The 24,344-nt window shown below is 32.8% G+C and overlaps 3 protein-coding genes across 5 annotated transcripts; 1 reads left to right on the forward strand and 2 right to left on the reverse strand.

Moving 5' to 3' along the window:
* Nucleotides 1-6,393: 6,393 nt before the first annotated feature.
* Nucleotides 6,394-13,740, reverse strand: LOC101218031. 2 transcript variants are annotated; one of them, XM_031882520.1, is made up of 11 exons: nucleotides 12,919-13,740; nucleotides 11,801-12,065; nucleotides 11,429-11,594; nucleotides 10,586-11,351; nucleotides 10,041-10,467; nucleotides 9,749-9,930; nucleotides 9,276-9,435; nucleotides 8,882-9,109; nucleotides 8,443-8,790; nucleotides 7,137-7,238; nucleotides 6,394-7,001 (listed from the first exon to the last, which is right to left on the reverse strand). In XM_031882520.1, the coding sequence occupies exons 1-11, from the start codon at nucleotides 13,428-13,430 to the stop codon at nucleotides 6,747-6,749; spliced, it is 3,411 nt and encodes a 1,136-aa protein (XP_031738380.1). In that variant the 5' UTR covers nucleotides 13,431-13,740; the 3' UTR covers nucleotides 6,394-6,746. The 2 variants fall into 2 exon arrangements, with proteins under 2 accessions (XP_031738380.1, XP_004134432.1); XM_004134384.3 differs by having other exon boundaries at nucleotides 10,586-11,336; nucleotides 12,919-13,737.
* Nucleotides 13,741-15,020: 1,280 nt separating this feature from the next.
* Nucleotides 15,021-18,617, forward strand: LOC101221817 (meiotic recombination protein DMC1 homolog). Of its 2 annotated transcripts, XM_004134068.3 has the most exons (15): nucleotides 15,023-15,214; nucleotides 15,324-15,409; nucleotides 15,885-15,976; nucleotides 16,054-16,125; nucleotides 16,237-16,275; nucleotides 16,504-16,561; nucleotides 16,644-16,689; nucleotides 16,794-16,839; nucleotides 17,041-17,102; nucleotides 17,230-17,296; nucleotides 17,421-17,513; nucleotides 17,593-17,661; nucleotides 17,775-17,853; nucleotides 18,057-18,223; nucleotides 18,378-18,617. In XM_004134068.3, the coding sequence occupies exons 1-15, from the start codon at nucleotides 15,198-15,200 to the stop codon at nucleotides 18,420-18,422; spliced, it is 1,038 nt and encodes a 345-aa protein (XP_004134116.1). In that variant the 5' UTR covers nucleotides 15,023-15,197; the 3' UTR covers nucleotides 18,423-18,617. The 2 variants fall into 2 exon arrangements, with proteins under 2 accessions (XP_031739053.1, XP_004134116.1); XM_031883193.1 differs by lacking the exon at nucleotides 18,378-18,617 and having other exon boundaries at nucleotides 15,021-15,214; nucleotides 18,057-18,363.
* Nucleotides 18,618-18,683: 66 nt separating this feature from the next.
* On the reverse strand, nucleotides 18,684-20,916 carry LOC101222053 (stem-specific protein TSJT1). The gene is made up of 5 exons (XM_004134069.3): nucleotides 20,898-20,916; nucleotides 20,506-20,816; nucleotides 19,639-19,879; nucleotides 19,416-19,536; nucleotides 18,684-19,192 (listed from the first exon to the last, which is right to left on the reverse strand). Exons 2-5 carry the CDS (start codon nucleotides 20,703-20,705, stop codon nucleotides 19,002-19,004), a joined length of 753 nt encoding a protein of 250 aa, XP_004134117.1. The 5' UTR covers nucleotides 20,706-20,816; nucleotides 20,898-20,916; the 3' UTR covers nucleotides 18,684-19,001.
* Nucleotides 20,917-24,344: the final 3,428 nt, after the last annotated feature.

Raw genomic sequence — 24,344 nt, forward strand, 5'->3', positions numbered from 1 at the left:
CTTTAATCCCATGGGAATATAAATAGAAAGCATATATATCATAGATAGAAAAAAAAAAAAAAGTTCATGGAAGTGTAGCATTATTAAGAATATGTTTAATTATATTTTTTTTTCCTACTAAAGTTTTTGTAGGGTAGATGGATAATGTATCCCTTCATCAGTAAGAACAAATTAAAGCATCTTCTTTTATTTTATTATTTGTGTGTTTTCTCTCTGATTATTGCCATAAGTAGGGTTATAATTGTAGAATTATGGTAAAATTAGGGTGTGAAAAGGAAAAAGAAGGGGTTGGTGTTATTAAATAATTTAAAGATTAAGGGGGAAAGGGTGATGGTAGGAAGTAATTAATGATACTTACTTTAATAGAAATGTTAATGCATGCACTACTACTACTACTACTCTAGGGTCATATAGGTTTCTCCATTCTAGGGTTTCCACTATGATTCAAAAATTCATTTTTAATTTCATTTCACCCATTATATTCTCTTGGATCAATTTTATGAATATCACTTTACGCTTAGTTTAATTTCAAATTAAATCCAGGCTCCTTTCTGATCCTCACATAGTTAAAATTATTATTGTTTTTTTAAAACCCATTTTCGAATATGACAGTATAAATCAAAATATTTTTCAAATAAATTTTTATATAATAATATTAATAGAATTTTATCCGTGTTTGTTAGCAACGTGGATAGACATTAGTACAAATTTATCGGTATCTAATATTGACAAAATCTAAAATTTTGTAAGTATTTTTAATCCTTTTACTATTTATAATAATTTAATTTTTTTATATAAATATCTATAAAACAAATTTTGAATATATAAAATTTACATTTAAAAATATGAATTTAAATGTTAAATTAATCTTGGAGGATTAAAAGATTATTTCTAAACATTATTTAAATTTGTTTTAAATGTTCAAAAGTACTCGTTATAAAATTACAGCAGCTAAAAAAAATATAATTTTTATTAAAAAGTTATTGTAAATATTTATAAATATATAATAAAATTTCATATTCTATTAAATATATGCATTAAAAATGTCCAACATTTTATTTTGAAACTTTATTTTATTTTGTAAATATTTTGCTTCATTATGTTTTATTTTAAAATGTCGTTTTTTTTTGTTAGAGTAAGTGGAGTATACTAATACTAAAACATACCGTAAGAAAGAGAAATCTGCTAACGATAATAAATAATGATGAATTGTGTTTGAAGGCTTTATTTAAATAAAATTACATCAACTAAAAAGATGTGAAGATAATTTTTATTAGAAAAATGTATGTGAACTAATTTTATTTGTACATGCTATCTAATTTAACAAATCAATAATTAATAATTAAATTGACAAAGGAAACCAAAAAAATGATTTATTTAATTAGTTACTAAATTTTAAAAATATATGTGTTTCTTTCTTGAAATTTCAAAAACGTATGTGTAGTGTATTTGCTCGTACATAATAGGTTTAAAAAGGTTTAAAAGATCTCCTCAACTATTTATTCAATACAATTATATGAATTTTGAATTAGAAAAGTAATTTCAAAATAATTTTAAAGAGAAGCTATCATTTTTCTTAAAAAAATATTTTAAAATAATAACAAAAATCACTGCAAGCACCTTCTAAACTTTTTTTTTAATAAAAAAAAACTCAATAATTAAAAAACCCACCCATGCAAAAATAGGGACTAAATGGACATCTTTTTAAAAATTCCTAGATTATAAATAATTAATAGATACTTAGCTATACATATTTTCTGAGAAGTAACACTATTAATTATATGAATAAAAGAGAGAGAAAGTTATAAAATAGTTTTTCTTTTACAGAAAAGTATAAATTATAACTTTTGCAATTAAAGTGACATTTTGTGTATCATATAACTTAAGGAACGGGAATAATTTGATAAATGATTTTAGGAACAAAATTACTTATAAAAGTGTTTTTAAATATAGGAGAACGCTAAAATGAGATTATTAGTTGTTTTGCTATTTCTATAAATAAGTTAGTCATTTTATCATATACGAAAACAATAGACTAGATATTATTTAATTATTTTTATATGAATATATAATGTCGCAAAATAAATAATTTTACGTTTTAGGAATGGGTTAGAATACGATTATAAAGCCTTGTTTGTATCTTGTCTATATTGAGACTCAAACGCTTGTGTGAAGATTGTCTTTTAGACAAGATAAGGTGAAAAGTTTGACGATTTTTTTCCTTTTATCATTGATTGTTATGTTAGTTGTTTGATTAATTCTTACTTGGAGGTCCGACATTTCGTTGAGAACACATGAGATTTAACTTATTTTTCGTGCATCAACAAACTTTCGTTTTTTGCATTGAAATTGGAACACAGATACGCATGAGTTAGACTTGGCAAGTTTTTTTCCTTGGTTTTCTAATTTTTCAAATAGGTTACTTTCTAGGTATAATCATATAAAACTTTATCCTTGCACTTATGAACAATTTATTAGAGTATAACAAAAGCAAAACTCAATGGAAGCGAGAATTTCATTTCTTAAATTGTATGTGAATTGAGTTATGCGATAATTGGAGGCGGTAGGATATATGTTTATATGGTATGGGCCTCGGCCATTAGGAGGTTCGAGAATGAAAAAAGAAAAAAGAAAAAAGAGAAATAGGGGTTTTCAAGATCCCAATATTTCCAAATTTCTTTGAAGTTTCCTTTTTATGGTTAAATATTTTGATGCATAGAGAGGCCAAATCGGAACAATGGGGATCTCACAGATCCCTCTTTACCTTTAAAAGCCACACCTACCATTTACATTCTTTATTATTTTATTCACACCTCTTTATACAAAGGATAACGTAAATTATGATTTGTAATTATATTTACAAATATGTCCTTTGTATAATTATAATAGTTACAATTATATAATTCATATAATTACCCTAAATTATAATAAAATGTCCTTCAATTTGTGACAACAATGACCTTAAAACTTACTTAAATTTTTGTAAGGTTAATTGTAATTGATGAAAATTTTAGCTATAACAATTAATAATATAATAATATTTTAAAAATTGCAAATATAGCAAAATTATCGCTGATAGACTCGTATGGGTCTATCGGTGATAGACTCCCATCATTGATAGAATTTGACAAATTTTGTTATATTTACAAATTTTTTAAAATGTTGTTATATATTTAATTATTTTAAATCTAATCACTAAATTTGTAACTATTTTTTTAAAAAAATTGTTCAAGAATATTCTTATCATTAGTTTTGGATGGAAACAGTTAAATTTTGTTTACATATTTCTTGAACTATTGAAAAGTTTGATAAATACCCTTAAATTTACAAGAAAAAAAAAACTAAAAAATATTTCAATCAACCCAATCTTTGTATCAATTTTTTTCATAAAAAATAAGAACTAAAACATTAAGTTAAAATCATAGTTCAAATTTTGCATTGATTTGTCAATGGATGTTTTAATATCCATATGTTTGATTATTTGAAAAAATTGATATTTTAAAAGTTTTAATATTCATAGAAGGGGGGAATCGATATTTTCATTATGCTGTAAAAAATTTCACAAATCATGAGAAATAAACATTGTAATGATACTAATATAATTAATAGACATGTTTGATTATTTGAAAAAATAATAAATTTTTATTTACTAACTTTTTTCTATCATATCTATCGAAATCATTTTATTTTATAAAATTAAGACTTCGATATATCCATCAACATCGATATTTTAAACATTAGTCAAAACATAAAATTCAATAAAATCTCACGAAGTTCCAAAATGAAAATTAGCGTACTAAAACAATCATTACTAAAAAAAAAAAAAAATCAACACAGATAAATCTATCAATATGTTAAATACAACAATAGCTATTTACATTGATTGTATACGTGATCTATCACTCTTGTGTTAATAGTCAAATAAATTTAAAATTATGGTTTTAAATTAAAATTTTAGTTGGTAAAAAAATTGGTATATAATTTAGATAATTAAGAGGATTTTTAATCTTCTTTTAAACTTAAGGGTATTTATAAAACTTTTCAATAGTTTGTGGTTATTTTTTAAACAAAAATTTAAAGATTTTCATCCAAAGCTAATAGTAAAAATATATATTTTTTTAACTCTTTTTAAAAGTTTTAAGAGTATTTTTTTTACATTTAAAAATTTAGGAATATTTTTGACACAAACTATAGATGATTTAACACACGCTTAAATGATAAATTTTATCTCTCAAACCTAAAACAACGCGTCAAATGAATTTGACCGTTTATACATTTTTTAGTTAATTTTACAAATTAATGACACAAAAGTGAAAATTAATTTTCCTTACCCACGAAATTATCACATCATGATCATATCAACTAATTGAACCGATGTTTACTCTTGACATTTTTAAAAATAAACTTCAAGCTTTCGCTAATCAATACTAACATGTAAGAATCCACAAGTCAAACACATAGTAACACATGTATCAAAATTGAAATTAATATGTAAATACGAAGATATAAAAATTTGCATTTCTAAAAAGATAAAGTACAAATCTTTTGACTTATCATGCCTTCTTTGATTCTAAAACAGAGGAAAATTGGACAAAATCAAGTTAATTACTCACTTGCCACATTTTTATGAAGTTGACTCTCACTTTATTGATTAAAAAAAAAAAAGCATGGTTCTTTGTTTGTACTACATTATAATGGAATTGCCAAGGGACTCATTATATGCAGACAAATTATATCGAAGATTGAACCTATAGTAAGAACAACAATTGAATATACACCAAAAAATCCACATACATACGTACTTTAAACATGATACTCTACTCTAGTGCATTCATATACAAGTTAGTCTAAAATCCCACATACTATCACAATCAAAGAAGCATTTTCTTTTAAAACTATGATACTTGAATATATCTGCCTCAATAGTTAGTATAGAAAGAGGAAAAAGTCGATCCAAAATATAGAAACCTACAAGAGTTTGTACCAACCAATTTGAGTGACAATAAATGATTCAATAAAGAACAAGAGAGAGAGAGGGTTTGATTAGTCCCAATATAAACTTATTGTCAACTTTAAGCTTTTGTGAAAGGAGAAAGGGAATCAGAATCAAGGAATAAAAATTAAAGTAGGGTTTCCCAACAAAACCTATACAAAGCTAGAAAGTAGAGCCTCGTTTTCTTAATGGTGGGTGTCGCAGGAATAAGGAGTTTTTTCTTTTCTTTTCTTTTCTTGTGTGTAGGCAAATAGAGTGGTCCTTTCCTTCGTCAACAGATTGAACTGTGTGCTTCCTCAAGCAAACAATGGCAATGCCAAAAGCCATACCCTTTTTCTTTTCCTCTGTTTACCTGTTTGAACAATTCAACAACCTTATGCATCAATCCCTCTCGAGGATGACGTATAAAACCCAGAAAGGAAATAACTCCCTCTAGAAAGAAGAAGTCCCAAGTGACGAAGCCAAAACTGAAACGTTTACGGAAGTAAGGAAGAGTCTCTCAACAATTGAAAAGCTCAATGACTTCCATTGAATCTGATTTCACCCACAATTCCTGTTTTCATATTGTAGTTCAAAACAGAGAGAAATTTAAAATAAAAGATGACTAAAATCAAACAGCAAAGGCCATAGACGAAGAATCTGTTTACATGCTATAGTACACAAAAAAGATTTAAAATCAAACAGCAGAGGACACGGACGAATAATGATACACTATTATCACATAGCCTTTTATTAAACAATTTAAGGCCTTCAATCCTACCTAACATTAGCCTCAAGATTCCAGTTCAGAATAATCTCTGTTTGTCAGTTTAATGCTTGTAAAGGAAAGTCGGCCACCTTTTTCTTTTTTTCAGCAAAATGTTTAGTGTGGATTGGCATAGCATAGTGATTTGCTCCTGCCTGCCGCTCCATGTGACATCCCAAAGTTAAAACATCTTATTGGCCTGCTTAAATTATGCAAATGCAATTTTACAAATCTCAACTTTGATGCTTGATAGGTTCTAAGTTTTCAAGTTCATTTCAAACCATGATGTTACAAAAATCTATCTGCGTCCATATCAAACTCTGACTACATAGTTCCAAGAGAAATAAACTAAGCAGCAAACTAAAATCAAAGAGTGGATCCATATTGATGACCACATGAGCCCAAGGTTAGTGTTCGTACCATATCTCATTCCATGAGCATCTTCGTGCCAAAAATGTCGACAAAGCACCTAATAAAACTTTAGGAAAATATTGCTAAGAATAAATAATCAAAGGCAAAAAACAAACAAAAATGAAAGGAAAAAGAGGGGGTTGAGTGAGGGAATGTGAAAATTATGATGATATCCGCGTGGATTGTAAAGAACATAAAGCAAAAATGTCAAAGCAACTCGCTTTTTCAAGGACAGTCAAAGAAAGCATGGGAAAAATAATTGATAATATAAGATTATGTTGAAGCCAATAATGAGGTACAGCAACTAATGAGGTTCCCACGTTCTCTAAAATGACCTCGAGTTTTCTTTACATAACTGCATCACAACTAATTGAACGTGGGGTAAATTTGCCTAATTTGATCTTAATTACATTACGATAAGATAATCTACCTGACTCTACTTACCCACTGTATCCTAAATCAATATGTGAGCCTAACTGATTCTGGGGCAAAAAGGCCCTACTACTACTCTACCATAAGGATTCGGGAAAGCTAATACAATCATTCCAAGGCTTCAAAATTTGGAATAAGGTTATGGGGTGGTCAGGGTATTTAATTTCATGTAGCTAGTTCTTGTAATGATTTAACTTTGACTGTGTGCTCCAGCAAAATTCTGTGGAGTTCTTCAGCTGTTGGTCTATCGTTCGGGTTCTCTTGAGTACACTTACGAAACAAGTCAATCAACAGGGCTTTAGTTTCTTGGTCTTTTTCTTGACCCTCTGATTCTTGAACTGATGATTGAGACATCGTGCTTTGCTTTATAGTTCCCAATTCCTCCTCAAGGTCACCTGCCAATTCTGGTCTTTTACCCATCTGTTCAGATTGAAAAAATAATAGTTGATTAGGGAAAATCCTAAACTTACAAATAATTTAGTCGCTGAGCTAAGTTCTTTTTAAACTGTACTGGGAATGGGAAATGGGAATCTAGATGAAGAGAGTAGAAGGAACCTGAAGATGATCGAAGATCTGCAATTCTGTAAGCCCCAAGAACGGAATCTGCAAGGTCAGCAGTTCCAATAACAGACATCCAAACGACCAAATATCTACTTCCTGCAACCAAAGGAAAGAATGAATATCATCCAGTTATAGACATCATAAATCATAGGTTGAGAGCATAATGCACAACTAAAAGCAAACTAGGTTAGAAAATAAAACACCATAAACTTCTACGCTAACTAACAGAACAGGACTGACGCAAAATTTACCAGTAACACTATCTCCAAACATTCTAAGAAGCTAGGGTTTTTCTTGGGTCCCCATATAAAGATTTACTGGCCTGACACTCCTACACATCACTCCTTCCTAGTAACAAACTTCCATTTGGTATTTTCTTAGTTTTACAGGTGAAAGACAATATGACCGACCCTTTGACTCCCTGGCCCCATATTTCACAAATCCAGGGCGGTATTTTTTCTATTCACATATGTTACAAAATGGAGGTCTCACGTGCCTATCAATGCCCCACTAGTGCATTCATCTTAACCTGTACGTGAAAGTGAATGGAAGGAAGTTTAGGTCGCTGATAGATCAAGCGCTTCCCATGTAGATCTACAAACTTGTCCTTCATACTGCATTAACACTTCAGGCTCACTTGTCTCTAAACTCAGCTCAGTGGTTAGTAGTACACCCTATTGACCCAAGCTCTGATTGCAATTCAAAACTCAAAAGTTAGTTGACATGGGAGGGAATTTGACCTTTGACCTTTGACCTTTGACCTGTCCCATTTCACTGGATGTAGTTGTGAAATAACGTAATGTAGGGTGGATATACTTACGAGGAATTGTAACCTGTAGGCTAATAATAGAACCCAAACAGGACACTCATTTCACGGAACCCAACCAAAAACAAAAATATATTGAAATATAGATGATACACAAAACACAAGACAAACCACGTAATTTGAGGAGTACTTGAAAGCTCCTCCTGAAATCACTCAACCCCAAAACCACATGAATTAGTGCTAAGATTTTCCTTTCTCACCCCTCTATTTGTAACAAATTACCAAAACACTTGGCTAGGCAGTTACTGACATACACTTCAAATCTTAATAATATTCCCAATTCAATCCCTAATAAAGTTCCTATCATTACCCATCCCTAAAACACACCGTGTTTTTCCCCAACAAAAAATAAAAAACAGTACTAGGCATTTTTTGAGGTACTTGGACCTTCCAAGAGAACACCATGCTAAGAAGAAACCTTGATCTGAAAGCCTGAAACATCCAAAGAGAAAAATGAAAAGCTAATCTACATACCAGTCCATAAACATGTGGTGTATGCATTGCTCGTAGAACTTCTGGAGCCATCCATCGGGGTGTTCCAACACAAACATCAGGAGGCGGTATTCCAGTATGAGCAATACAACAAGTGTGCAATAAAGATCGAAGGGGCACTGCTCTATCAAAATCACAAAGCTTAACGATGGGAACTCCATCAGATTTTTCATCAAAATCCATCAAAATATTTTCACTTTTGATGTCTCGATGAATGATGTGTTTTGAATGCAGCTCTACCAAAGCACTTGCAACATCTCGAGCTACATGCAATGCCAAATCCATTGGAACATGTTCTTTCCCAGCTTTGTACAACTTGTCCATGTAGCTCTGCAACATACAAAGTAAAACATAGACATACAATGAGAAAAACAATCACTGACACAGATATGCTAATTTAACAAGTTAGAAGACAGTTTACCTTCAAAGATCCCCCTTTAACATGCTCTAAGAAAATTGCAGACCTAAGTAATCGACGCTTTGGCTTTCCATTTTCAGAAGGAATCCATTCAGAAGATATCTGATGTCCATACATCTGAACTATGCATGAGTGTTTCAAAGCACCCAGAATTCTGACTTCACCTAAGCAACTGAATTCAAAGTTTCTTATTTCTTCAAATGAAGATTCACAAACTTCACGTTTCCGTAACTGCAATTTCCAACAAAATAGATGCCCCCTTATTACAGGTTTCAAAGCAAAAATTACAAGCAACGACATACAACACAACATAGGAAGTATGAACTGAAATAATAGCTAAAGTCAGTACATCATAATGTAAAAATAAACAATACTTTTCAGTTGCCTAAAATTTTACCTTTGCTGCAGCCTCAACTGACGCAAGTTTGCATTTTATTACAGAACTAGAAGGAGCCTTCTCAATCTCATCACAATTGGAAAGAGAGGGAAAAGAAATCCCTGGACTGGATGTCACCCCAAAAGAAATAGGAAGTTTGGCACGACTGAGAGGTATGTACCTACAACAGCATGCAATAAAAGATTTAAAAACTAAAAATTAATTAAATTATAAAAAAGGTATAGTTTTTTAACCGAACTATAGGCAATGAGCTAAAAAACCTGGTACTGAATCAAATAAGTGTAATAAAGTTAAACAAACACCACAAAGAGCTGTGCAAAATAAAGCATGAATCTACATTATCATAAAGATAAAACAAACATACAAATAAATAAACAAGTGCACAGGAATAATAAACGTTCAGAATCAATCCTTAAACAGACATCTTTAGTTGAAGAAATTCAAGGCCATTGGAACTGTCAAAAGATACCTACCTACAAAAATATTCAGGATCTGCTTCTTCTCGTATATCGTTTGGTCGGCATGCATCAACAACCATTCGAACCAAAGTATTACCTCTTTGCACTAAGATCACGTTCCAGGCATGAGGCAAGAAATCCAAGTAACCTCTCACAAGCTCGCAAGGTACTGGAGGCTCCATACGATCACACAAATACTGAAGAATTAATCAAAGATTTGTTAAGTCCGAGAAAATATAAGCCACTCATGATGGAAAGAACACAAGAACAAACATAGAAAGGTTAAAGTAATTAGTAACATAATCACCTTAAGTAGCAAAGCTCTATGTCTGCACACCCCAAACTGCAAAGCTCCCAGAGGAACTATGATGGAATTTCGACTAGCTTTAATAGAACGAAGAGACTTCTCACAGATATCGGTAAAAAGAATATCCTCATAATTATCCACCGTCAATTTGGTGGACGAAGTAAGATTATCCCGATCTCCAGTTGAGCAGGTGCAGACAAAAGGCTTTTGATACTTTGAACCAGAAACAACTCTCCGTGTTTTCTCAACCATTGCACTTCTATCACTGCCTCCAAAATGATCGGATACAAATAAAGCAAGTAACTGTGCAATATACACATCATCAATAACTTGATCTCTTTCTTGGGTTAGCTGGTTAATCTGCTTTAGACGGAGTACCAATGACTTGGCAGCTATTGTTATAGAATCTAATACTTCATCGTGTTCCCTGGAGGCACATACAAATAATCAGTATCAATATCCACTCCCCACTATGAAAGTCGTCATATACTCAAGCTACTCAGAGAATAATCAGAATCACCAATATAACACCTTAACTAATCTACCTGTTAACAATAATGACTTCACGTGAATCAAGATGGAAATTCTGCTCATAATTCCTTAATGGCATGAAGGGGCGATCACGTCCAGCATCATAAAATCCATCTGGCAAATAATCCTCCACGTTGCAAAAAGAGGTACTATTGTACTTGCAAGATAAACTTGAGCTGTATTCAACTGGCTTTCTTGACTTGCAAGGTTTAGGATTATCAAGTTCCTTCTCAGAACATCTTTTCAACTTAGCATTATCCTTTGATACTTGTGAAGATGACCCTTCTTGGTCATGTGCTCCATTTCCTGTCAGTGGCAAAGTCTTGCTAGTCTCACAACATTCATTTTCATCCCTTGTCATTGTTTCTGCAGCAGCATCACAGATGCTTGAACAATCCTCCACTGGAAATTCCTTTTTGGGATCAAAATTGTCATTCTCATGGCTCTCGATATGATTTTCCCTTTCAGCTCCCACATCACAAGTTTCTTTACTATCAAATAATTCATCAATAGCCGATGAATCTCCAACTGTAGTTTCAGAAATAGAAGCAGAATCAAGCCTCTCAGGTTCTTGATTTTCATGGATCTTTACTTCAGTGTGATGATCTACTCCTTTCCACTTCCTGCTGCTGTTCAAACGTTCCTGGCGTGCTTTCTGCTGTAAATAATGCCGTCTCCGCCATCGCTTACCTGATCTTTTAGATGCAAAGGATCTACTATTCGTTGAAGGTCCCATTAATAGGTTTGATGAAATGTTACGCATACCTGCAAAACAAGGTCCTGAACAATAAAAATCAAAGAACCAAGATGAAAAATCCATAGCCAAATATTGCTCATACACTTAGGGCAGAACATACCTTTAAGAGGAAAACTATTCTCATTGTCTTGATCGGTGGCTTCATAAACATCCATTTCAACTGTAGAACTAATCCATTCTTCATTGGCAGTATCATATTCAAGATTTCCTTCAAAATTACAGCATATCCAGGAGGGTATCTGACAGCTTTTCAGTAATTTATTGTACTGTACCAGTGAAAAACCATAGCAAAACGTACATTAAAAATACATTATGTTGTTCCTAGACAGATTAGAGAAGTGCACAATAATTTTTAGCAACCAACTATGCAAAACCACTCAATTGCCAACCTCCCAAAGAAACTATGTAAATATGCATAAACCATGTTTTTTCCCTATGACGAGAAAATAAAACAGAATAAATAGACAAATACCTGTAAATTCAAGTTTCTAAGGCTATGCATAGATACAAGTTCAAGAGACCCCAATGATGTTAACCTATTACTTGAGAGATCCAAGTTCTCCAGCTTTTGCAGGGAAGACAAAGCAGGAGGCAGTTCCACCAATTTGTTATTGGCAACTCTCAAGGATATCAAAGAGTTCAAATAACCTATTTCTGATGGAAGGCTCTTCAGCTTATTAAATGAGAGATCCAGATACTCCAAACTATTCAGGCAGCCAATTTCAGGAGGAAGAAATCTGAAGGAAAAGGAAACACAACAAATTTTCTTAAAGATCACACATCAAACACACAAACAAAAAGAAAAAGAAACTTGACTTTTATTTTGTTATAAGAAACCAGGCTTTCAAACAGATAAAAGGAAAAACACAAGGGTACACAAAAACTAAGACCACCAACAAAGGCGACGATCACATAATGTCATAATCTATCACTTGACACAATTTCCTACAGCAACGCTTGGAGGAGAGATCGTAATTTTGGTCCAGTGTCACCTAATGTGTTATGTGAGTCCACATATAAGACTCCAAAATAAAAGTAACAAGAGATCATGAGGTGGAAGCCTTGTTATTTTTTATACTTCTAAGTGACATTTTCAGGGTAGCATATAATGATTTCAGATAAAGAGTCGAGTCAATCACAGAGGGTGGTCACATGTAAATTTTGCTTAATCATTTGGAAATATAGGAAGCAAATTCAAGTTTTAGATGAGGGATATAGGGATTCAGAATGTAAACCGAGTCATCTGACGCTCTTTTATGTATCAAACCATATACCTCCCCCTCCCCCTCCTCCCCCCCCCCCCCCCCCCCCCCCCCCCAAAAAAAAAACAACAACAACAATTAATAATAGTAACAAAAAAACAAAATTAGAAAACCAAATCATTAGGTTGTTAAAGTCTAATGCTACATCGCCTGTTCCTAAAAAATTCCCAACAAACCATAGCCCATCATGTTTAAATCAGAAAACTATCAAACGATCTAACTCGTTTCACCACCCTCTAAATAAGTTGAACATAAGCACAGCAGCCAACTAAAGCAATAATATACAAGCTCAGGTTTTCAACTTCCTTTATAAATGAGGTACGCCCACCTAATAGAAAAGTGACAAACTGAGAGCTTAGTCAAGCACTTAAGGCCAGCGATCTCGCTAAGAATTGGAAAGGAGGATGGCTTAGGAGGAATCTTCGATAGCTCAAGCTCCTTCAGACCCTTCAGTTTGTGCAATGATAAACCACCAAAACCCGGTGAGGATAACTTCACCTGCAAGCATTCTAACCCCACAAAGTTCTTCAATTCTGACGGAAACAAGTTAATCTCGTTTCCAAAGAACTTAAGCATTCTCAATTCTCTAAAGTCACCAACTGATTTCGGGATCAAATTGAACGCATTCCGAAAAACATACAGACCCTTTACTGAGCTGCTGGAACCCTCCAAGAAATTGGAATCCAAGTTTCTCCCCGATACATCAAGAACCGAATCATCAGCATCGTTTCCATTGTCATCCTCAAACGAAACCAACTCAGAAGATTTCAAATTTCTTGACTCCACAAGACCGGTTTCCGAGGAGTCGGCGACCGTTTCTTCAGAGTTAATAAGCTGCATTTGGGGTAATAGCGGGTTTCGATAACAATCCGCAGGCTAGAATTGCTGAGAATCAAGTAGTTGAAGGTTTAAGCCTTCGAAACAGGTATCAAAGAATTCGAAGAAAAAAAAAATATCTTCATAAGGGAGAAGAATTTGAAGCATACAGCATGAAAACGAAACGTAAGAAGAGCAAAAATTGTAGTTAAAGAAAGGGATAAACCATGGAAAGAGGAAGAAGGAGCGGGCGACAATGGCCGGAAGAGAACCGCTCCTTGAGAATAAGTTAAGAGAAACCCTAGAAATGTAGTGAGAGTGGGAAAAGAAAACGTTATAACGGGACGGGATTTAGGAGCGATGATTGAATAATTTGGTAAGTTGGACACTGCTTACGTATTGGGCACTCCACTTTTCCTTTCCTTTAAGGCGCTCCCCCTTTTTTTTCCTTTTTTTTCCTATCCCTCGTTTAGTTTTAAATAAATGGATAAAGTCATGGTGTTGTGTTTAGCTCCCAAATCCCCTTTGCATTCTCTATTTTTCTCTTTTAGTTCTTTCAACGAAAAATTGAACTCTCTTGTCTAACATACTTACTGGATGCTAAATTATTAATTAAATTATAAAAAATAACAAATTGTGACGTAAAACAAAATTTTCTGATTATATCAATAATAAATACTGATAGACCACATATCACTCTACCAGTAACATTAACATTGATACTCTACCAGTAACATTAACATTGATAAAAAAAATCCATCAGTTTTTATTATTTATAGATTAATTATTTTGTAACCAAATGTTTTATGTTTTTAAGTAGTATTTAGCTATACTTTTTAAATCCACTGAAGTGATCTCTAGCCACCAAATAATTTGGGTTGTAGTTGTTTGTTTTTCTTTTAAATCTATTAAATAAAATAATCATATGCTTGGAATTATATATTTTCAATAGTTTAGATGACTATGTTTGTTTTTAAAAAAACAATCTAAACAAAATAAGATAGGGATTACCCATTTAACAATACCTTAAATTTTTAGTGGGAATAAAAATAACAAAATCATATTTGATAGGAGTTCGAAATTACAATGAACAATATCAACAACATTCTCATAATATTTATGACGAGACTCTCAGTATCTTGTTGAATAATTTGTTTCAGATTAGTACCATTAAATTAACATAGTAGATGGTATTTTAGTTTATATATATTAATTTATTTTTAAACAAATAAAATTGATAAATAAAAGAAAAACAAAGGGAAAAAATGTTATAAAAATTGATTAGGTATGAACATCCTAATTCCTAAAATTATCGTCCATGTATGGAAACTAAAAGAGAGTAAATATAAATTCATCCGTTAGAGACGAAGTCTATAGAACTACTTCCAATTGGTTATGTGGATGTGTGGTGAAAAGTTAAATTTATCCACAAGCCAATAAGGACGAGTCGCGTAATTAGTTAAGCCTGTGATAGGGGATGGGAGTGCCCACAACACGCGACAATATGGCCTTTGGGCGCGTGCTCAAATGTGGTGAAAGTTCCAAAAATACCCCTCCAATTACATCCGCTTTTGAAATGGAAGCCATCTCAAAACACATAATTTCATTGCCGTTTACATGACCGAACGGCAAACGCTAACTTTCATTTGCCCGATTCCCGCTCCCTTATAAATACAGTCTTCTTCTGTCAACATCATTTTATTTCTTTCTAACTTTCCCGCGACCTTCCTCTACGTCGTTCGTAGCCAGGAAAACAGTTCTCCGGTTAAGGCACCTTCAAGATAACCAACGATGCTTGCAACACTCAAGTGAGTTAGAGATTTGTTTACGTTATCGTTTCCCTCCGTTATGTACTAATTACTCTGCAATCTATTCGCTGCATTATCTTTCATCTTCCGTCACTGTGATGTTGCTCAGAGCGGAAGAACAAAGCCAACAGCTACAGCTTGTAGAGCGCGAAGATATTGAGGATGAAGATGATTTGTTTGAAGCGATCGATAAACGTAAGTTTCAGAGCTTTTAACTTATAATTAAGTTATTGTTTTATTGTTCAAATAGTTCCATCGACTTTGCTTGTTTCGTGAATTTTAAACGGAACTTGATTTCATGAAGCCGTGTCTTAGTGATCTGCTTGTTTTCCTTAGAGTTTGATTCGTAAAACTTCAATGCTGATCGATTTTCCTTTTCCGAAGCGAAATGAGATTACCTGTATACGCGTCATGCGATCTCATTCGATTGATTCATTTGTTAGGCAAACATATTGGCTCCGGCGATTTAATTTAGTGAACATTTCATTTTACGCTAGTCTAGCGTCCGGTTTAGCTAGTTTTAATAGCTTGTGGTCTATTTTCTCATGGCGTGTTACTCTTCGAGAGTTTTGCTAAATCGTGAAGAAATAGGCGAATTATTTTAGCTTATCAACTGACTATCATGTTGTTCCACTACATCCGAAAGAGTTCCTTGGCATTTTCTGTGCAGTAACTTCTCATGGAATTAATGCTGGAGACGTGAAGAAGCTTCAGGACGCAGGGATATACACCTGCAACGGTTTGATGATGCACACGAAGAAGGTAAAACAATTCTGACGTCAAAATCTATATATCCTGAATTTTATATCATTGTAGTGACCAAGAACTCTGTATTTTAGCACTTGACCGGGATAAAAGGCTTATCCGAGGCGAAGGTTGATAAGATATGCGAAGCTGCCGAAAAGCTAGTGGTTAGTGATTCAGTCACCACTTCTCTATTATCCACGATGCCTATAGCGTTTAGGACGTGTCATAATGCTATGAACTTCAGCTAACAATTATCTTTATCTGTTGCTTTTCAGAATTTTGGTTATATCACTGGAAGCGATGCTCTGCTCAAGGTAAGCTGCTTCTGTTTTTTATTAGTAACAATTGGAGCGTTCAACTAAATAGGTCCATAGTTCACCAAGTTTGCATCGTCCACCCTTTCGTTTCCCCCTACTGCAAGTTTCACGTCGGAAACAACTGTGTTCGATTTCCTTTAATTTTCTACCAGTTCCTACAAGTTCAATTTTCAGTAAACCGCTTTCCGTCATGAAATGCACTTAGTCCTTGATTTTTGTTTGTAGAGAAAGTCCGTGGTTCGCATTACCACTGGAAGCCAGGCTCTCGATGAACTCTTAGGAGGCAAGCCTGCTTCACGACGTTTTTTTTTTCACCATCTGAGACATCATAAATACTAAATTTTTATTCTGATTATTTCCTGAAGGTGGAATTGAAACTCTAGCAATCACGGAAGCTTTTGGAGAATTCAGGTAAGGATGTATGTGTAAATAGTTTCTTCAATTTTGTTAATTGAGAATCGAAGTTCTGTATTTAACTTGTAGCTACCCTCTAACTTCGTTAAACTAATACCTAGGTCCGGGAAAACGCAACTCGCGCATACTCTATGCGTCTCTACGCAGGTTTATCTACGTCTTGGGCTTCACATCTGATCTTTAAAATTGAATTCGTTTTGTGTAATGTTATACTTCGTTATATGCGTAGTCAAAGGAAAACTAAGGGTTACCGTGTCTTTCTTTTACAACTAACAATTACCGAATGGTTCTTTCACTGCCTCAAATCTGATGAAATCTTTGCAATTGTGCTTGGCATTTTCTTTGCAGCTTCCTACCAGCATGCGGGGAGGGAATGGAAAGGTTGCATACATTGACACTGAAGGCACTTTGTATCCTAATTTTTTAAAGCTTATTTTGTTATGTCGTGTGGTTTGGGCACGTCTATTGAACTGAAATTATTATTTTCGGAGGTGCCCCCTTTTCAGTGTCCTCTCCTTAACGACATGCACCTTGTAGCCGACCTGATCGAATTGTGCCCATAGCTGAAAGATTTGGCATGGACCCAGGAGCTGTTCTTGACAATGTAAGCACCGTTTTTGTTTTGTGTTGTTTTGTTGTTGTTTTTTTTTTTTTTTTTTTTTGTTCCTTTTTCCAACTAGAACTACCTGTTGCAATTTTTTTATATTAATTTTCTACTGATGAAATAGATCATATATGCTCGTGCCTACACCTACGAACACCAGCATAATCTTCTGCTCGGTCTTGCTGCAAAAATGTCTGAAGAGCCATTTAAGCTTCTGGTGAGTCAGTAGGTAACCTGTAATTCAAATGCCAAAAACTATGGTGTCTAATGTTGTACATTCTATCTTCTAATTTCAGATTGTCGACTCTATCATCGCACTTTTTCGAGTGGATTTCACCGGAAGAGGAGAACTTGCAGAGCGCCAGGTTGAATCAAATATAGTTGAACTAAAAACAACGTTTTAGAATTTGATTTCCGTAGCTTAATATCCCTCATCTCCTTTGTTTCATCATTTACACAAGCTGGTTGTCACATGCAGCAAAAATTGGCACAGATGCTGTCTCGATTAACTAAAATTGCAGAAGAGTTCAATGTAGCAGTTTACATGACCAACCAAGGTAGTGATTGAACTTTATGTAAGTCGTTTCTGGTGTATCTCATTCAAAAAACACAGACAGCTCATTTTATGGTCAGAGTATCCCGACCTTCATACTTGTATTTGCTGGATTGATCGAGACTAAATTGTTTGCTATGGAGCTAAACTGGTGTTTATAATTCAGAATCTCGGTTTTACTGATAGTAATCTTACTGCCGACAACAGTCGTTGCAGACCCCGGTGGAGGAGTGTTTGTTTCAGATCCCAAAAAACCAGCAGGAGGCCATGTTCTTGCCCATGCCGCTACAGTTAGATTGATGTTCAGGAAAGGCAAAGGTGAACAACGGATCTGTAAGGTGTTCGATGCCCCTAATTTGCCAGAGTCCGAAGCTATATCCTTAACTCACATCACCTCACACTTGACACTTCCATTCTCAAGATTTCTTAAATCATCAAACTATGATCTAAACAGAAGTCCTGCTCTTCTCCTGCACTCATAAGAAATGCTGCACATTCTACACAAAAAATTTCCCTTAACAGCAGCACGTATTTCAGATAACACCAGGGGGCATTGCCGATGCGAAGGACTGAGGTCTCATATGATTTTGGAATACTGAAGGTAGGCTCAGGTTGAAATGTTTAATTTCTCATCTAGTTACTAGATACGTATGTTTATCTCGAAGTGACAATATATCTCCTCCATATGTAGATTGTAACTTTTAGCATCCCATAACGTTTCTTGGCTTACCTCATAAGCAATACAAAAGATAAAATAATCAAAGGGTATTCTCCAGAATATAATTGAAACAAATAATGTTATATCTCAGTTGAACTAAGATAAAGCCAAATATGTAGTTGGCAAGGAGAAACTTTATTGGCATAAATCCAAAACTACAGTGAATTCTGTTGGGATCAAAACCCTTCATCAAAATATAGAAGTTGACAAAGCATTAGGAAAACAAACTCTTATTCCATCGTAACCAGAATGTAACTCAATTAAGCCAACAGATTCATAAGATATAAGTTGTAACTGCATGAACATGCCCATTACGGAAAGTAAAAGTATAAACCTCAGGTACCCATTTAAAAGGCACAAATTAGAGGAATAAAAGATGAAAATATGGAAAGAAGCCGTAGGAAGGCTAAGACAAAGTAAGCCGAATCATGCACTCAGTAGTTTGAAGACCAATTTGCAGCACTCCCAACTCTTGGCATACCAGAACTTTCCTTTCGAGCCTCAGCGTCCACCTTGAAATTGGCTCCACAGACATTACCTGAACTGTCCACCCTAGGCACTGGCTTCAGCTCATTAAGTGGATGCTCATAACTCCTTAACCCACCAGAAGTTGTGAAGAAACAACCTAAAATACCAAACATATTGCATAATATAAATGATCAGAAACATATTCGATTCTAGTAAACTTCAATTTGAGCATAGCTCAATGATAAGACATAAATTACTATCTCAAAAGTTAGATTGTTCAATACTTCAACCTTGCAATTGACTTATTTTGGAAAGGACAATTGCCAAATGGTGATAGAAGTAGAAAAAATTTAACCGAATGAATTCGTTCAAATGGTTACCTTTGGGGAAAGGAGCAAAAGATTTTCCACAACCCTTCTTCATGATTTCAACATCATCGGAGAGAACAAGCTGTCCTTCAGAATCAGTTCCCCAGTGGAAGGGAACGCTCCCATCAGCATCCTGCAGCCGATAAAAAGAGACATTAAGAGAAAATGGAGATTAACGATCACAATAGAAATTTGTGGCAAATCATGGTTAAACTAAGAGAACAAGGCAACTTACAGAAGCAAAAAATGAAGTTTTCGAGGAACTGTCGTATAGGATAAACACAAATTTCCCTTGAATATCTCTCACGACCTGATCGGCTGGGTATGGACCCCGATCTCTTAATGTTCGATAGGCTTCAATAACGATTATAACCTCGTTTGCAGCTTTGTTCAGACCGTATTGTTGTTTGAGTTGAGCAACATTCTCAATGTGCCCTTGGAACAAGCAGAAAATGTCGTCCACAACCGCAAATAATCTAAGGTTACAGAAATAAATTTCATCAAATTTGCCAACAGCAGGGAAACTTAACAAATGTTCATACTTGCCAACAACCCGCAACTCTCTTACCAACGATTCAACACAAATCCCATGGCAATTAAGATTATTGATAAAGTCCAAAAGAATAAGCCAATCCAAGAATCCCATAGTTTTGGTTGAGGATGAAAAACAAGAACAAAAATCATTTCAAATCTCGAAAGATTTGACCCTCCATTATTTCGATCGAATCAAAATGGAAAAACTCAAGCAAAACAGAAAAGGACAAAATAATGGCCTGAAAGAGTGCAACCATTTCCTCACCAAATACACAACCATCACAAAAACATACGACGTGATTTCATAGCTAAGAACAAAATAGGGATCAATAAACAAAGAAAACTCGATGCTTCTCAGTTTAAACAGATTCTCATCCAACCAAAATGAAAACCCCAATAGAAGAAACCTCGGGGAGACAATAAGTAAACAAGATCAGTGATCAGATCCAGAAAGAATATAGAAAAAGAAAGAAACAAAAATAATAAAAATTAAAAAACAAAAAGCGTGTGAATATTAGAGTTTTCCAGAAAACATTGGCAGAAGAAGATGAAAGGGTAATGGTAATACCTTGGGAGGATAGGGTTCTGTTTTTCGACGGAATAGGCCAAGAGACCGGAAGAGCCGAGGTTGACGATGACAGAACCAGGATAAACGGAGCTAAAATGCTGAGCCAGAATTCCATCTTTGAGAGCCCAAGTGGAATCGGACTCAGGGCTCTGCAGAGCGTCGGGACTTTTGGCCACAGATTTGTCGAAGACGGCGAACATTTTGTAGATCGTCGATCGGAAAATAAGAAAACTAAAAACACGGTTGGTTTAGTTTCTGAATGCAAAACAGATGATGAAAAAAAGATCGATTGCAGTTGGAAGACGGAGGACCTGGAGTTTAGAGATACTTAAAAATTAAAATAATACGTAATATATTTATATAAATAAAAATAAGTTTATATGAATACCCACTATTGCCCCTCCTCTTTTCCTCAATTGTCACAAAGCTTCCCACCCACAAATTTTTTCGGTACTTTATCCTTCTCCCACCTTCTCGTCCATCTTTTTTCTTTTAACGAGTTAAATTACTAGTTTAGTTGTTTAATATAGGTTCCTGAGTAGTTTTGAAATGGATCTAAAACATACTCTTAACCATTGAAAATTATTTAATATTTAATTTTATATTTTTAACATTATTTTTATATCATCAACTTTTATTTTTAATTATTAAAAAACATGTTCTATAGTAATTATAAAATTCATAGAGTTATTTTAACCTGATTAATCTGCTTTAACTAAATTCATAATTTTTACTAATCCATTGATTTTTTAATTTTATGTGTAATAAATTTGTGGATTTTATAAATATTTAAACTTCAAATGTATTGAATATGTAATGATTTAGGTTGTGATATAATCTTCTCATTTTGTAAAGAAAAAGATGAATTATAGTGATCCAAAAAAGGAAGAAAGAAGATTATTCTTAGCATCGTTTTCCTTTCCCTTCCTTTTTATTTCTGAAAAGTCATTACTTTATATCGATTTCAAGAAGCTTTTGAAATTCGTTTGACTAAATTTTTTCTAAGCGGAAGTTGTTTTTGCTAATGATGTATATTCATATCATGCAAGCAAAATAAATAAAGGCTTCTATATTGTCCTAACTTTTAAACATTAGTATTCAAGATAACTGTATTTATTTCTTTAATTTTTTAAATATATATATATACTTTTAAATTTTGAGATAAATTTCTGTTTTTCCTATGTATGAGCTCCTAAAAAAGTGTCATTTTAGTTTTTTTTATTACTTTATTAATAGCACAGTGGGCAATTTTTTTCTTTAGTTTAATAACAATGAGAGAAACCTCAGTTCATTTTATAAAGATGGTGAAGCTTCCTTGATTTCATTTATCTCATTCAAACTCTATTTACTCTTATTCTATCTCAAAACTAATTGAGTTTTGCAATTAAAAAAAAGTAATTGATCAGTTATAAGTGGACCATCTTGATTTTTTCAAATTCTTTAACATCATTTATTAGATTATATGATATTAGATAATATTATTAGACCTACCTATTATGCACTGTTCAATAACTGTAGTAAAAGTTTAGTATTCAAATGATTGCTTATTTAAAGTTTTAAATTCATAAACTAAAATTGGATTAGAATATTATTTCGAACTCTATATAGTAAAAATTTATTAAATCGATTTGATTTCAATTTTTTTTTTATATATATATTTTGTATGTTTTTTTCCTATCTATAACTATTTCCCTTTTTCTAAACTTACTATCCCTCGAGAAAACCAAGTATCCATACATAAGGGGTTGTGTTGTAATTTTGTTAAAGGAATAGGGTCAAAGTGGCAGTAAAGTTTTGGAGGATTACAATAATATAAACAAAGAAACGAATAAAAAACACTTATGGTATAGTACGCAAATAAAATCGTATTTTTTTATTTATTCATTAAGTACTCGTAAAATGTGGAATCTAAAGCTTATCCGTTCAAAAGACCAAAAAAGACATAAGCAAACGTGGCACCACGCCTTTGTAGTACGACCAGAATATTCACATTAATCAAATAATAAAGATTTTATAAGTATCAATTTAAATAAGAAAGATTTCATAAGAATATCAATTTTTATCCATTATAGTTACTATGCCCAATGCAATTTTTATTATTGAGATTTAATCACTACTATTTATTTGGTACTTTCAAAATAAACATCTTAATCTTTAAATTTTGGAAAATAGTTGTGAAGGTGTTGAATTTTAAAAAGTTATTTTTAATTAGAAAAATAAACTAAAATATTTATTAATAGATATTAGTATTTATCATACACTATAAATTTTTGTTACATTTATAAACATTTTTTTACAATTTTATCATTTATTTAAGGTGTATTTTTATAATATAAATATTAATTAAACTTGAGTGTTAATATACGTTTTTAAAAGATGGAAACGAGTAATATATAATAAGGAAGAGTGATATATAAGCAAATGCATACATAAGTACATATTTATAAGAAGTTAGGGGTCAACCCATTGGGATACGTGAGAAGGAAACACGTGGGTGACACAAATTTTCCACCCCACCACCGACTTCATGGCTCCACCAATATTTTCTTTCTGACTTTTTTTTTTCTTTCAAATTCAATCTCTTGAAAGTTTCTTTTCCATCAAATCCTCAATGGATTTGATGTTTTTTATTTTTGGATTTTCACACATGTTTCATCAACCACGTTTATGTAAAAAAGTTTTAAAGGGTAATAAGTTTTCAAAACAGTTTTATTTTAGTATTTAATCCTTTAGGGAATTATATGATATTATTTACAAAATAAATTGACTTTTTAAATAACACCAAACTGAAAACTAACCATGAAGATACTTTTGGCAAGTCTTCTCGGTGATTTTTGTAGTATAGATACTTGTTTAAAAGAGAGAAGATCTGACCATTTAAAACTTTAATTTACAAAATAATTTTATAGAATTCAAAATCAAAGTTGAATAGGTAGAATTGATGTTTAATCGAACGTGACTCTTAAAGATAAGATATACTTTTACATTGTATTGTTTTTAGTTCAAGAGATTCATTTGATGTCAATAATTAGATGCACTTATTTATGGTGGCGGTAGAAATGGATACACATCTCACTAGTATATTGTACATTCTCTTTCATTGTATAAGCAAGATACTTATATGAATGAAAAATATAGTGATAATTGTATTTACATTTGAAAACAATATGTGATTAGAAAATTACAAAAATTTTGGAGGACTTAGTGGGATGATAGTGGTTATACAATCCAACAATGTATCATTTTGTGCATGCAAGTGATTTCACACTAGATATGTAATAACATGAAAATAAGAATTATTACATCATCTACCATTTTAAATGGATGGTAAACTAAAACAAAATTGTATAATAGTAAAGCGGATCAAGTACCAACTATTATTCTAAAGTTTGATAGTTTGATCTTCTCACTCAAATTACTTAATGATAAATTTATTGTAGAAGAATGAAAAGAAACTCATGGAGTAGAATATGTTGAAAAAGTTAAAATCACTGTGATATCATTAAGACCTTTAATTTAATAATTCGAAACTAATTTCAACAATACAAATATTCATGTAAAATCGTAAAACTAAATATTTAACTAACGTTGAAAAGGAGCACAAACATTACTTGAAGTGATTTTAAACCTGCCTAAAGTAATTTTGGAAACATGCATCAAACTGTTTAAGAAGAGTGCTTAATCAATACCCAACCCTAATGGAGAAAGTTCTTGATCGCTTTGGACTAGAATGCAGAGACGTTTTCTGCTAATACTTTCTTTCTGTAACCAAACTTTAACGGTAACATTTCTCCTCAAAGTTCGAATATTTGAACCCCATTTTTTTGTCACTTGAAAGG

Source organism: Cucumis sativus, chromosome 3, assembly GCF_000004075.3.
Source record: "Cucumis sativus cultivar 9930 chromosome 3, Cucumber_9930_V3, whole genome shotgun sequence".
Classification (NCBI taxonomy): domain Eukaryota; kingdom Viridiplantae; phylum Streptophyta; class Magnoliopsida; order Cucurbitales; family Cucurbitaceae; genus Cucumis; species Cucumis sativus.